Source organism: Myiozetetes cayanensis, unplaced genomic scaffold (assembly GCF_022539395.1).
Source record: "Myiozetetes cayanensis isolate MyiCay16 unplaced genomic scaffold, myiCay2020 scf22, whole genome shotgun sequence".
Taxonomy (NCBI): Eukaryota; Metazoa; Chordata; class Aves; order Passeriformes; family Tyrannidae; genus Myiozetetes; species Myiozetetes cayanensis.
This window is the reverse complement of record NW_026087434.1, coordinates 8,372,042-8,385,403: the sequence shown is the minus strand read 5'-3', so window position 1 is coordinate 8,385,403 and position 13,362 is coordinate 8,372,042. Positions and strand designations below refer to the sequence as shown.

General features: G+C 44.3%; 1 protein-coding gene across 2 annotated transcripts; it reads left to right on the top strand.

The window, feature by feature from the left end:
• The first annotated feature begins 4,208 nt into the window (after window positions 1-4,208).
• LOC126641854 (cytochrome b-245 chaperone 1) lies at window positions 4,209-12,801 on the top strand. 2 transcript variants are annotated; one of them, XM_050318966.1, is made up of 7 exons: window positions 4,209-4,327; window positions 6,503-6,633; window positions 7,693-7,734; window positions 8,972-9,045; window positions 9,947-10,043; window positions 10,924-11,068; window positions 11,584-12,801. In XM_050318966.1, exons 2-7 carry the CDS (start codon window positions 6,549-6,551, stop codon window positions 11,711-11,713), a joined length of 573 nt encoding a protein of 190 aa, XP_050174923.1. In that variant the 5' UTR covers window positions 4,209-4,327; window positions 6,503-6,548; the 3' UTR covers window positions 11,714-12,801. The 2 variants fall into 2 exon arrangements, with proteins under 2 accessions (XP_050174923.1, XP_050174924.1); XM_050318967.1 differs by lacking the exon at window positions 4,209-4,327 and adding an exon at window positions 4,350-4,371.
• Window positions 12,802-13,362: the final 561 nt, after the last annotated feature.

Sequence of the window (13,362 nt, the reverse complement as noted above, 5' to 3'; positions counted from 1 at the left end):
CTTACTGCCCATTTAAAGAAAAATAAGCTGCTGATGATTTACATATACCCTGGAACATATCACTAATCCTGGCTTGAGGTAGAACCTGTAATAGCTTTGGTAATCATTTTCTGTGTCTCCGTCCTCTTCATTCAAAACACTCTCATATTTCACATTAGCATATTAACCAAGCTTTTTAAAAGCACCACAACCATTCCAGAGCAATCCTTATTCGACCTAAGAATTTGCATTTCCTAGCAATTCCACGCTGGAATGCAGAATTGTTTGACATCTTCTTTCCTGTTCCTTTGAATGAGTATTTTCACACTAAAAAGCTGTGCAAACCTCCCAGCTTATTCCACCTGGATACAACAGCCATAGTTGCATTGAGCAATATGGAGAAAGCACAGAAGAAAGTTCTAAATTAGGAATGTGTTGCTAAAATCCTTCTGTTTCACATTTTGATGATTATGCTTATATTTATTATCCAAAATTGATATTGTGATTCTTCAAAAGACACAACAGCTTTGGATGTTGCTGTAACTGGGCAGATCGTATTTGAAGTATTTTTTATTTCACAAAATCACAGAACAGTTTGGGTTGGAAGGGACTTTTGAAGGGCATCTTGTTCCAACCCCCTGCCATGGGACACCTGGGACAGGGACACCTTCCACTAGACCAGGTTACTCCAATCTCTGTCCAACCTGGCCTTGGACACTTCCAGGGATGGGGATCTACAGCCTCTCTGGGCAACCAATTTACTCATCTATTACAGCACTGGTTGTGCTTCTGCACATCATCAAAGGGCAGTAGATTAAATTTCCCCCCATATTTCTTCATATTCACAATGAAAGCCAGATAACTGCATGGAAATGGAAACATCTGCAGAAATATTAAAGACATCTTAGGTACAAACCTTAAGTATCCCTATTTCATCCTCTGGCTTAGGAATACCTGGACTGAATTATTTTCAATGTAAGGATTCAAGCAAAAAGAGCAAAAACTGATACACACTGAAGGGTGTGCAAAGAGTCTCTGTTTCATTGCACAGTATAAGATCATACTTGTGTAATCATTAGATAATTACATGTCCCGTGTACTTTATTGCCAAGAGCACCCTCTGCTTTCCATTAGCTATGGATGCCACTTTCCCACAGGATACCAGATCCCTGACCCACCCTCACACGAGGCCTGACAACCTGAGACAAGAGAGCACCATCCTGCTTTAATGTGCCCTGGGGAGGTAACAGTTACCACCTTTGCAAAGCTACTTCCCAAAAACCTCACCCCCTAAAAGCTTTCCTATGGCAACAGTAGGCAGCACTTAAAGGCATTACTTGCTTTTAGGGCCACTCTTGATGTATTTGGCCTCCATCCCTCCATGTAACATTTCTCCCTGTGCCTGATTTACAACCTGAATAAAATGGAGAAATAAGTATTTTCCTGTGAAAACAAATTGTTGCAAGCGACTGAAGAAAGTGTTACAGGCTGAACATCAGTCCTGCAGGCACTGCCAGCTGTGAATGCCTCCTCACCTCGGTGACAGCACAGGCAGCACTCAGAACTGGGCACTAAATCCTGGCTGCAGCTGGTAAATACGTACTCCATGAAATCAGTGCTCTGCAGGCTGCACACACACTGTTCCCACAGAGGTCAGGGGACCCCAGGCACAGCTCACTCCTTGGGATGAGCTCATTTCTACCGGGACTCGCAGCCAATTCCGTCCCGCCACAAAACAACCCTGGGCTGGGGGTGCTTCCAAACAACTGCTGAGGGTCAGGTGCTCTGGGAATTTCTCCTGGCATACTGATGAGATCACATGCTGATTGCACAGCTGAATCTCTAAGTGTAAGACCTTGGACGGGGAAAAAAAAAAGAAGTGTAAGGAGGTAGAAAGGAATATTTAGGAGAATGGGCTGAAAAAGGACCAGAAATACAGGAGTGTCAAACTAATGCAAAATAAAGGCCAGTTCTGTTATATTTGCATGTTCTGGGGCTTAGATCAGTGAATTAACAGTTACAAGTGGATTTACTCCACAAATTGCATTTCTATACTTCCAGGGAATCTATTTTTATATTATCGAGCAAGAAGTCTACAAATAGTCAATTACATATTCCCGAATGTTTATTTTGGCAAATAGTTTTTGTTTCTGCAGCAACACGTTGTGGAATTCATGCTGTTCTTCAAGCCCAAGATCGGGCTTTTAAAATGTGTTTCGTCTCCCTTTTTTTATTCGGCAGGCATAACACCACTCACCTGCTTCAAAATGTGCATTTTATGAAAAAATGCTGTAAGAATCATTAGCAGATAGCAGAAGCTCACAAGGATCTTTGCCACATTCCAGTTTTGAGCGTGTGCGTGGCATTTCCCGTGGTTGAAATAATTTCTCTCTAACTTCATAATTAACCTAAGTCATATCAGGTTATCTGCCCATGGCCTTTGCAGAACTGGAGAAGTGCAGAATTGCAATATTTTTGCACTTAGTAACAAGATTAAAACAAAGTGATGTGTTGTGTGGTCTATGCTGAGTGCAGGGGACAGATGAATTTCTTACTTATTTCGCTCTGCTCTAGACACAAGAAGTCTTTTGTTTTGTATCACTCAAAATGGCTTAATATTTGGTTTCCAGGGAAACCAGTTGCTGATTGACAACTGATTAGACATAAATTTCTTCCCAGAAGACTCAGTCAGCTGCTTGTTTGGGTTGAGCACACGTGATACTTATTACTTCCTATTTTCCATCCAAACCCAGCAGCTGGTACCTCGTGACTCACAGGGAGGCCAATTCATTCTTGCAGTTCCTCAGTGCCTTTTCCCATTAACAGAATTACACAAAAAATGCAGATCAGTTGGTATCAGATGTTATCCAGGAAGGACATTCCTGTGCAACGGAGAGAGGACCAAATACCATTTGTAGGTGAAGTTATACACCAACTTACATAACAGGATTTTAAGAAGTTAAGCGAAACTACAGATGTTTGCACTTCAGCCCTTCTGCCTGCCGTGAGCAGTTGCTGTAATGGATTGAACAGGAACAGCTTTTTCCATGAGAATGGTGGAAAAATAACTGAAACACAAAGGATTTTCCAAATGTAGCCTACTTGTTCTCGACAGGAAAGCCACTCAGTATTTCAAATGAGCCAGAAACTTTCCTCTCCAAACAAGAGATTTTCAAACCCAGTCCTTTAGCTGATACACAGTTCACAAAAGTAATGACACCAGTGTTGAACCCTAAGATTATCACTGATTATTATTATCAGTGATAATCTTAGGGTTATCTGATAAATTCAGCTTTGCAAATCCTCCTGAGATTTTTTTGAACAATGACATGATTTTTTTGAGGATTCTGTTTACAATTATAAAAGCCATACAAAAACGCCTTGCATTTAATTATCATCACCACCATAGCTATCAAAGCTGAAAGCTAAGGCTTAAAAATACCAAGTATTACTGAACTTGGAATAAAACAACATATTGGCAACAGATACAATTCACTAGTGGAAAAAATGAAAAAAACCACCAGCAGGCGCAAAACCTTTCACAAATATCAAGAGTCACATTTGGAAGACTGGGAAACTTTAAGCAGTCCGTTCAGTGGGAATCCAGGTCCCACTGTGGGACTTCCCTGAGCAGCCACTGAGACAACTTTGTGACACTGAGAAACCACTAAAACCCTCATCCTCCTGCAGCCTCCTGCCCGTATACAGAGATAAGAAGTATTACCAGGTGTAGAAGCCACTACAAGAAAGACAAGGAGCTACTGGAGAGGGTTGTGAGCTAAAGAGATGATGAGGGGTCTGGAGCATCTCTCTGAGGAGAGACTGCGGGAGCTGGGCCTGGTTAGTCTGGAGAAGACCAAGAAGGATCTCATCAATGCATATAAATATCTCCAAGGGTTGCCAAGAGGATGGTGCCAGACTCTTTTCAGCGGTGCTCCCTGAGCCCCTCACACACGGGGCCGTGTCCACCTCACCCACGTCTATCAAACTGTGCCCAGCAAGGCTCTCCCGCACACCCAGCCTCGCCCTACATCACTGCACTCGTCTCCTCCGCCAACGCATGAGCCTTCCCCTCGTTTTTAGCACCGCTAAGGCAATATAACCACAGAAACACCGACACTCTTACTCCGGCAGCCTCCCCGGGCACGGGCGCCATGTTGAGTGCTGGCAGCGCGCCGCCATCTTGGCGCTGCCCTCGCCCCGCCGGGGGGGGCGGTTCGCGTGCCCGTCCTTTGCCCGCACTCAAAATGGCGGCGGGCGCGCCCGCCCTCCCTGAGGCGGGCTCTGTGTGAGGGCGCGGGAGCCGCGGCGGCCGCGGGTCCCTCAGAGCGCGGCCGGAGCCGGGCAGGTACCGCGGGCTCGGGGGGAGAGGAAGCGGGGCCTCGGTTACGGGTGCGTGGGGGAAGAAAACCCGCGCGTTGGGTGGGTTTGGGCAGCGCTGGTCTCTGTGTGGGGAGGGTCCCCCCATGCCTCCCTCACGCCGTGGGTGGGGGGAGCAGGTGCAGGACTGGGAGGTGAAGAAAAACGAGCTCTGTAAAGAAAATTCGCCTGATGTGTGGCCCTGACCTGATGGATATTGGCGGTGAAGCTTTCCAGGTGCTCCTTTCCATGGCTTTTGCTGGCTCGCCCTCAGCCCAGGGCTTGGAGGAAGCGTATGAATGTTTATTTTGGTGCTGGAGATCGGTTTAATGGCAAACCCAACAAATTCAAGCAAAATTGAGGTTTTGAAATTGCACTGAATTGAAACAGCAGCTCAAAAACACCTCTTTGTCTGTAATCATAAAATTTTCATAGTTAAACTTTTGTATTTGCTTAAAACCACGTTTATGATTTATTTATTAAATGTAAATTTAAGAAGCTGCTTTGGTGCTTTTTATCCCGTGGGGCCCCTCTCTTGCAAACAGCAACCTGTGAGAGACAATTCCATTGATGCTGAGTATCCAACATTATGTCAAGACTCATTTACATGGTTAATGAATATGGTTAATGATTAACGACTTCACTCAATGAATATGGGGGGGAGATATCAAAGTTTGCATTAGTGGATTTTACTCATGTGAATTATAAATAGGGTGTAATATCTGTGAAATACACCCAGATTTCTGCAGTGATCTCTGTGCGTTTGATAACCTTTAGATATCTTTTAGGCTGCAGGCAGGAGTTGTAAGTGCAGAGATATTTTTCCGGTACATTGAGAGCAACTCGCAGGAGTCATTTGAAAATTAAAATTTGATGCTTGACATCCGGAGGAGATGAGAGTGTGTCTCAGGCATAAGTGGTTTTGGCTCTTTCGGTTTCAGATGCTCTCAGATGCGTTGCTAAGAGATTAAAATCAAAGGCATGGGTGCTTTTGGTTTAACTGAAAGGGCTTGGCTAAATCCTCTCCCCTGGAGCTTTGTGTCCAAAATAGAGCAGAACTGCAGGAGTGTCATGTTGTATCCAAGGACTGAAAATCACATACTTTTCTTTTGTGAGAACCTGGATGTGCTTGGGCCTGCTCTCTACGTGTTTCTCATGGTTACTGAAAACCTGCTGAATGCTGGCATTCTTCTGGAAACCTGTTATCATGGGCAGCTAACAGCAGCTTCATGCCAACCTCCTGCAGCTGGTTCTGGGGGACAGGCTGCCCAGGGAGGTGGTGGAGTCACCACCCCTGGTGGGCCTGGTGCTTAAGGATGTGGTTTGGTGGTGGACTGGGCAGTGCTGGCTTAGTGGTTGGTCTTCATGATCTTAAAGGTCTTTTCCAACCTAAGTGACTCCATGATTTTATGCTCTAAGTAGCAAAAACTTAGTGAAAACGCTGCATGGGATTGCCCAGCTCTGGTTTTAGTTAGTACCTGCCTTTTTAATCTCCACTGTTCGTTTCTGCCTAGGCTGGAGACGTGGTGGTGTTGAGGACAGACAAATACACTTGTTGGGAAGCTCCTGGTTGTATTCTTGAGTTGGATTAGAAGATGGGAATGCCATCTGGCATTGTGGGACACTGGCACTGCCTGGCTGTGGCTGTGACCCCCTCCTGGTGTGTCTCCAGGGCTGAGAGACCTGATGTCAGAGGTGCAGGAGGCAGCACTGACCTACCCCAGCTCCCAGACTAGTCCTTCACACAGCCCTTTCAGCTGACAGGAAAAGTGCTGTCCAAGAGCTTTCCATTGCTCTTGTTTTATTTGTTTGAAGGGCTGTGTGAATTAGCAACAACATTGGTCCTGATTCTTGTTTTCCACACTTTTCTTCTGGAATCTGGCTGTGATAGAAAGGAAGTGACTCTTCCACCCAAAAGGAGAAGTTTCTCCAAGAGTTCAGATTCCTGTTGTTGTTATGCAACTCTCCCTGTAACAGTTTTTCCTTGTGGTTGTTTCAAGTGTGCACATTGCTCTTCCTGTGCAAAAAGACTGTGTTCTTCCCCTGGCCATCTTGTATAATGTAGATTAAGACTTGATAAATCTTGAGAAAGTGCTAGGAAGGGACAGGAGTGGAGTTTTCAATGATTTAAAGCTGTTACTTTATTTTTGTTTTGTTTGGCCAGTGAGGTTTCATGAGTCACGCTGGGCTGTTGGGAGTTTCTTTGGAAGATGTACATGTTGGTTGAAAACCGCACGAGTTCCCACCTCCATCTGAAGAGGTCACCTGGCATCCGCTCCTGGTCCCTCTGTGTTGGTAAGACCACAGTGCTCCTCTGCTCATCTCATCTCCTCTTTCCAGAAGAGGAATGATCATGCTTTGAACTCTCCCTTTAGCTCAGCCACTGAACGAGTCTGAATTCTCCTCAGCGTGGCTGTGACACGGCTCATTTCTCAGCCTGCTCATCTGCAGAACCTCAGGGGCTCGTGGACAGAATCTCAAGGGAGTCCTGAAAGATCAAGAGCAGGAATATAAATGGGAAGCTTCTGAAGGGGCTGCATCCTTAGGCTGAAAAACATCTCAGTTTTCAGAAATGGAAAACTGCAGCGTGGCCGTGCTGGGGTTGGTTCATGGGTTCATACACAGCTGGGATTGCATCATGGATTCATACACAGCATCGTTAAGAGTTCACCACCAACCTCTGGTTGGTGGTGAACTCTTAACGATGCTGTGTATGAAATGGGAAGTCATACAGGATGCTCTGAAAGGCATCTTTATAAACACTAATATACAGGAAAAATAAACTACTGAGGGCTCTACTGAGGGAGCTGGTGGGGAAAATGTGACATATCCTGCTTTCCAGCTGAGTGACACCGCAAGGTTGTCGTTGCTTTCAGTGATGCTGAGCCAAGATCTTTGCAGTTGCAGCCTCTGGGACACGAGGGACTCTTCAGCTGCTTCCCCCTCCCTGGGAGAAAGGAGCTGGCAGCTTCTGACACAACTTAATTGCAGAAGTTTTCTTTTGGCTCCACAGGGCACTTAAAAGGACAAATAAGGGCTGCAGTGTTTGTGTCAGCAGGCTCCAAGTTGTGCTGTGCTGAGAGGAAGTGTGGTGTAATGGTTACACTGACTCCCTCCCAGGCTCTGGGCCCAGTCGTGTCACGGCATTTTTATTTCTGACTCAGCCCCTGTGCTTGTAGTGCCTTTGCAGAATGCAAGATTTTTTTATACTGAGTTTAGGGAAAAAAACCCTGACTTTCATATATTTCAGTGATTTACATTGCAGTCACATTCGTCCCTTTTTTGAGAAGTGATGTTTTTCATCAGGGAATTTTAGATATTTTTTTGTTCTAATTCTCCCCTCTTTCCTCCTAGGAATAGCCTCCATAGGTTTGGCTGCTGCTTATTACAGTGCAGGTAATGGCCTATCATTTTTTTGGGAAGAATTATTTCTTTCCTGTTGATCTGTTTTTCATGCTGATGACTCCTGTGCAGCTTCTGCCTGGCCTTACACAGGCAGTGGAGGTACCTGTCCCACTTTGTGACATGAATGTTAAAATCAATACTAATTGTTGCCTGTATGACTTACTGGGCTTTAATGCTCTATTTCTTACTCAACCTCCCTTTCCATTTACAAGAGTATTTCTAATAATGCTATTTAGTACTGTGTGTGATTTGTAAATGTGATTAGCTGGTCCTCACAGCTCTCCTGGGAAGACTCACACAGTAATTCTTTGCCCCTGTAATGAAACGATTCCTTTGCCTTTGACAGAAGGGCCCTGTTTCTCTGGAAACTGTCACATCGTCACTGGCAGAGCTTACTCAGACACCTTCAGAGCTCAGACAGCTCCTGCTGCTTCCCCCCCTGCAGGAGAGCAGACTGCACCAAATGCCAGCTCTCCTTCCAGCTCTGGGATTTATCCTGGCAGCTGCCCTGTCATTCTCCTGCTGCATCCTGTTAACATCAAATTTTAAAACTTAATGGTGTGTAGGAATACGCTGCCAATGCAATCCATGTATTGTTAATGAACGAGCAGAATCCAGTGAAAGCTGCTTGAGCCACCAGCTAAACCAGCCTTGTTTATTTTAAGACATTGCAACCAAGTCTTCTGAACCCATCCTGAGCACGGTTCTACTCTGCCCTCACATAAAAACCTGAGTAAGCAAACTGCTCAGGCTGCTGTATGTAAACATTTCCAGGACGTGAAATGCAAATGTTTGTTTGTCAGGAGGGCCAACTGCTTCCTTTTGCTTCAGTGGATTTTCATTGTCCCTTTACCCTTGTCCTCTGCAGCACAAATATTTGGTGGTTGGCAGTTCTGTGGATGCCTTTTAAGATGCCTTTGTTTTTAGAGAAGAGGAAGCTGCAATGTTACAACCTTGCCAATAATAACACATGCTTATAATTCTATGTGGTTTGAAGCCCAGTGTGAATGAAATCTCTGAAAAATGTGAAGAATTTCTCTATTTTCATCCTGAGAGAGAGCTGTAAAATAGTTTGTAGTACAACTAAAGGCAAAAATGTTCCTCCAGAGAAACCTTTTTTCCCTTTTATTACCTTTAAAAGGAACATGCTGCTGCTTTTAGAACTGCTTGAATACCAAGGAAGAGGGAGAAAAAAGAGTTAAATTTGTGTATTTTTTGCATTGTTCAGACAGCTTGGCATGGAAGCTCTTCTATATGGCTGGGTGTTTCTTTGTGGCAGCACAGAACCTGGAGCAGTGGGAGGTAAGATGCTGAACTCAGAAATGAGGTGGTGGGAGTAAGAAGCAGTGGGCAGATGCTGGTTCCAGCAGCCCCACACGCTTGCTCAGTCCAAACAGACCAGTTTGGTTTTGGGGAAACCCTCTGGGGTTGCTATACTGGGACTAGAATTAGGGCAGTAATTTATTGACTATTTAAGCATGAAAACATGAAGCTAAACATGGGTATTTTTAAGGGGAGACTTGCCCCAAAATGTTTTGTGTCTTATATAAGAGAGAGTGAATGACCAGCACATTCAGCTGCCACCACATGCTTTTGTACTTGCCCTTCCAGCCAATGACAGAACATTAAATAGGGGAGCTCTGACCCTCCAGGATGCTCATCTGTTTTCCTCTGGGACAAGAATGGTGTAAGCTGGTTTATAATGAGAGCAATAAGCCATTATATAGGATTGTCACCCTGCTGAGCTGAGTTGGATTAGAATGTGCAACTCACACACAAGACATCCTCTCTTCATGGACTGTCAGGGATATTTGGAATCTGGTGTAAGCCTGGCCCACAGAGCACAGCTCTGGAATGCCAAGTGCAGATACCAGAAGTGAAAATTACAGGAGTTACAAAGTTAGTGTTCACATTTGATTCCATGCAAAGTTTTTATGACACAAGGAATGTGGCGAGAGGGGCAAAGAACCCAGTTTTAACTCCCCTCTAGAAGTAACACGAGATATGGTAAAGTCTGTTAAAACCAAGAGCAAGACTGTGATTTTCACAGTCTAATAATAATAGAGGAATATCTCTAAACTAACTATGTATTTTTCTGTGTAACTGAGTTATTTTCCCACAGAACTATTTTTATTTTACATTGAAGCATAGCTATTGATGGTGTGTTGAAGAAAATCGTGTTTTTTCTTTCTCAATTTTACAGGAAGCTGTATTTGATAAGAACAAGGGAACAGTCTGCCTAAAAACATTCAATCTGTACAAAAAAATACTGACTTTGTCCAAAGGAGGCCATGAACAAGGTGAGAAAGCAGCATCTGGTGGAAGATGTGAGCAGCAGAAGGAATGGATGTGTGCCCGTTTAATGGCTTCTCTGGAGTTCTGTACTCCAATTAAGTTGCATCTGCTTCCAGATCTGCTTTGTTCCCAAGCAGCAGATGTAACAATCTGCCTCTCAGGGCCCAAATGCTTTTTGCATGTGCTGAATGCATCTTGTTAATTATTTTAATCCAAGGTAGCTGGGCTTGCACATTGTTTTCCAGAGCAATCTTAGCCATTCCTTTGGGATGCTAACGTGCAGGTTGACCTTTCCCTTGATCACCCTGCTTGGCAGGTGGGACTGGTGGAAAAACTTCATTTTTGCATCCAGAAGTTGAGATTCTGTAATCTAATCTGCTTTTGGTAGCAGGCAAACATTTAGATCTATGCAAGCAGAAATGTTGCATCCTGCAGATATATAATATGCAATTAAAGCAGCTTATTCAGTGGGCTCAGTTTAATGCAGTACCTGATGTCTTTTGGGCTTGCTGTTGGATTAACAGAACCTGCAGTGTAGTCAGGAGTTTTGTTGCAAACTAAAGTAGGATCCTCTTCCATGTCAGAACTTTTATTCAAAGCACCTCTCAATGTGCTTAGAAAACTTGGCAACATCTGGAACATCCTTAAGCTGACCTGGTTTTTAAGCCGTTCAGTTTGGAGGTGGAAGATGAGAGATGTGGAGAGCAGGATGTTTAATGTTTCTCAGCTTCTCTTTAGAAGGTGTGAGCACATCTCTTCCTGAGAGGTTATTTTGTAATATTTGGTGATATAAACATTTCTTTTGGGTTCCATGAACCAGGTCCCTCAGTGCTGAGGGTTCCATCCCCACTGACAGCCTGCCCTGTTCTCCACGTGTGTTTGCAGTGGTGGCTCTGCTGAGCGAGATCCGGGATGTGAACGTGGAGGAGGAGACCGTGCGCTACTTTGGGAAGGGTTACCTGGTGGTGCTGCGCTTTGTCACTGGATTCTCCCACCCCCTGACCCAGAGTGCCGTGCTGGGCTGCAGAAGGTGAGCTGGGGACCTGTTAAATTACATTGAGTGAGGTGGGAAATGCCAGTCATTGAGCCTGAGCTCAGCTTTCAGACTTGCTGCTGTGACCTTGTGTTACTCAGTTTGGAAACCTTTTAAACCTTAAAGGTTTTCTGTTGTAGATGTTTGGGTAACACCATCTATCAGGATCACATTTAGATATCTAAGATCCCTTTAGTCCTGCTCTGTCTGCTGGACTTGCCTTCCTCAGCTGTACAATGGCAGAGGGGATTCATCCTGTTTTGCAAACATTCAGTGTATTAACATTCAGTTAACAGGGGATTTGTTTTAAGCATTGATAATAAGGACCCTTGCAGCAGGAACTGGGGAAAGGATTGATTTGTTCTGATGTGGAAGTAATGGCTTGGTGTGTGATGCTGTCAATTCTGATCTGTGTCTTGTAGAGCAGTTACTCCCAAGAATTAGTGTGCTTGATCTTGTCTTGTCAGCACCACAGTTCCACTAACTCTTCCATTGTTTCTTCCTCTCCACAGTGATGTGGAAGCAGTTGCCAAACTCATCACTAGTTTTCTGGAGCTGCACAGAGTAGAAAGCCCACAAGATTTCTCTCAGAGCAGCGAAACAGAGGCGAGTGATGCAGATGAACCACAGGATAAATACTAATAGTCATCATGAGCTGCAGCAAGCAGAGGCTTTCACACATCTGGAAAACACTCTGCTTGTTCTGCAGAAAAAGAAATCCCTCACAACCTCGGCCTGGGCATTTCTCTACAATTTGCAATGGGAGGAATGTGTCTTAATGCACCTCATTTAGTGCTAAACTGCTTCAAGACCCACGTTCCAAGAATTGCTGTTGTAGAGTCCAAAGCAAATTCTGTTTCAGTTGCTCTTCTGCCTTAATTCCTGCACGTGGACACTGCTGGCTTTTGAACTTTGTCAGTTCGCCACTGACAAACTTGCCTAGGAATAATTATTTATTGATGGATCAGTATGAAATAATTGCTTTCCCATTAGTGAAGCGGAGATGCAGATGCAAACAGCCTCTTGCTGCAAACATCTGCTGCAGGTACAGTACATGAAGTGTAGAGGAGTTGGATTTGTAACTCCTGAAGCAATGCTTTGAGGTTTGTCTTGAAATGTTATGACTGAATATATTGCTAAATCGGTTTTTAAGCAGCTTAATGTATGCAATTAGGTGATGCAGAGTAGTGGCACTTTTATATTCTCTACTACTGACTTGCCATTAGATACCCATGGAAATTTAAGTCTGAGTAGCTGTCTTGGAATTTGGAAGATCAGCTTGTTTAATCTGTAACATTGTTTTAATTCCCTGGGACTGGCTGAGGAGCCATGAATAGCAAAGGGAAGAGTGATCATGCTGATGATTCACTGTCTGTGGGATGTTCTAGATTAACCCTGTTCTGCTTCCCTTCTGGGCATTCACTACCCCAGGACAGAATAACCTTTTCCTAGACCTCAATGTTTACTATTTTAACTGTGTGTTTAGAAAGGAAGCAAGGACAGACATCTCTTACTTTAGGTAGGGAAAAGTCTGATGTCAAACACCGTGGTAGCCTAGAGTTGTTTAGTATTTCCTCACTTGAAATACCGAAGTGCTAAATAATAATTTTTTTAAGATAGCTGGGATAGATTCCATGTTTGACTTGTACCATGTTTTACTCCAGGTGTGTGGCATCCTCTGTTCTGACCAATGATTTCACAAAGAGCTAAAATAATAACTTTTCAAGGTATTTTTTGAAGTCAAAGCTACCTCTCTAAGTCATCATATTCTGTCTAGAAGTAAAACTCCATCATGTCAGCATCAGCATGTCAGTACAAGAACAAAATTGTAAAGAGCTGAGAGTTCCTTCAACATGCTTGTATTGAAGCTCACTAGGTGTTATTTAGGAATCTTAAGACCTGAATTAGAAAATGCTTACACAGTTACTCGTGAGAAATGTGAACGGGGTACAAGGTAACTGTTGTCTGCTTTCACCACTGGCCAGCAGCAAATGTCTCCTGGCAGCAGTTCCTTCAGGACTTAAGAGCCTGTGTTTGTGTTTCAAGGTGCTCTACCTCGACAGAGAGAAGGCTCTGAAAAGCTTTCAGCAGAAGCCACGTCCTGCTGTGTTTTCCACAGAGCTGGAACTGAGCACCTGCTGCTCTGACCAAACCCAGCTTGTACCAAGGTTTGCCTTCCAGCTGCCCAGCCCTGGGATGTGGCTGGGAGGCAAAGGCTCTCAGTGCTGCCAGTGTGGAGGTGATCTCCCTGCAACAGGGAGATGTTTGCTTTAAATAGGAAAAGACACTTG

What these genes read in the sequence shown, in the direction of transcription:
- LOC126641854 (XM_050318966.1), top strand. Translation starts at nt 6,549, where the DNA reads ATGTACATGTTGGTTGAAAACCGCACGAGTTCCCACCTCCATCTGAAG. An exon ending in TGCTGCTTATTACAGTGCAG is followed by an intron (nt 7,735 to 8,971) that starts GTAATGGCCTAT and finishes TGCATTGTTCAG; the next exon opens with ACAGCTTGGCATGGAAGCTC. An exon ending in GCCGTGCTGGGCTGCAGAAG is followed by an intron (nt 11,069 to 11,583) that starts GTGAGCTGGGGA and finishes TCCTCTCCACAG; the next exon opens with TGATGTGGAAGCAGTTGCCA.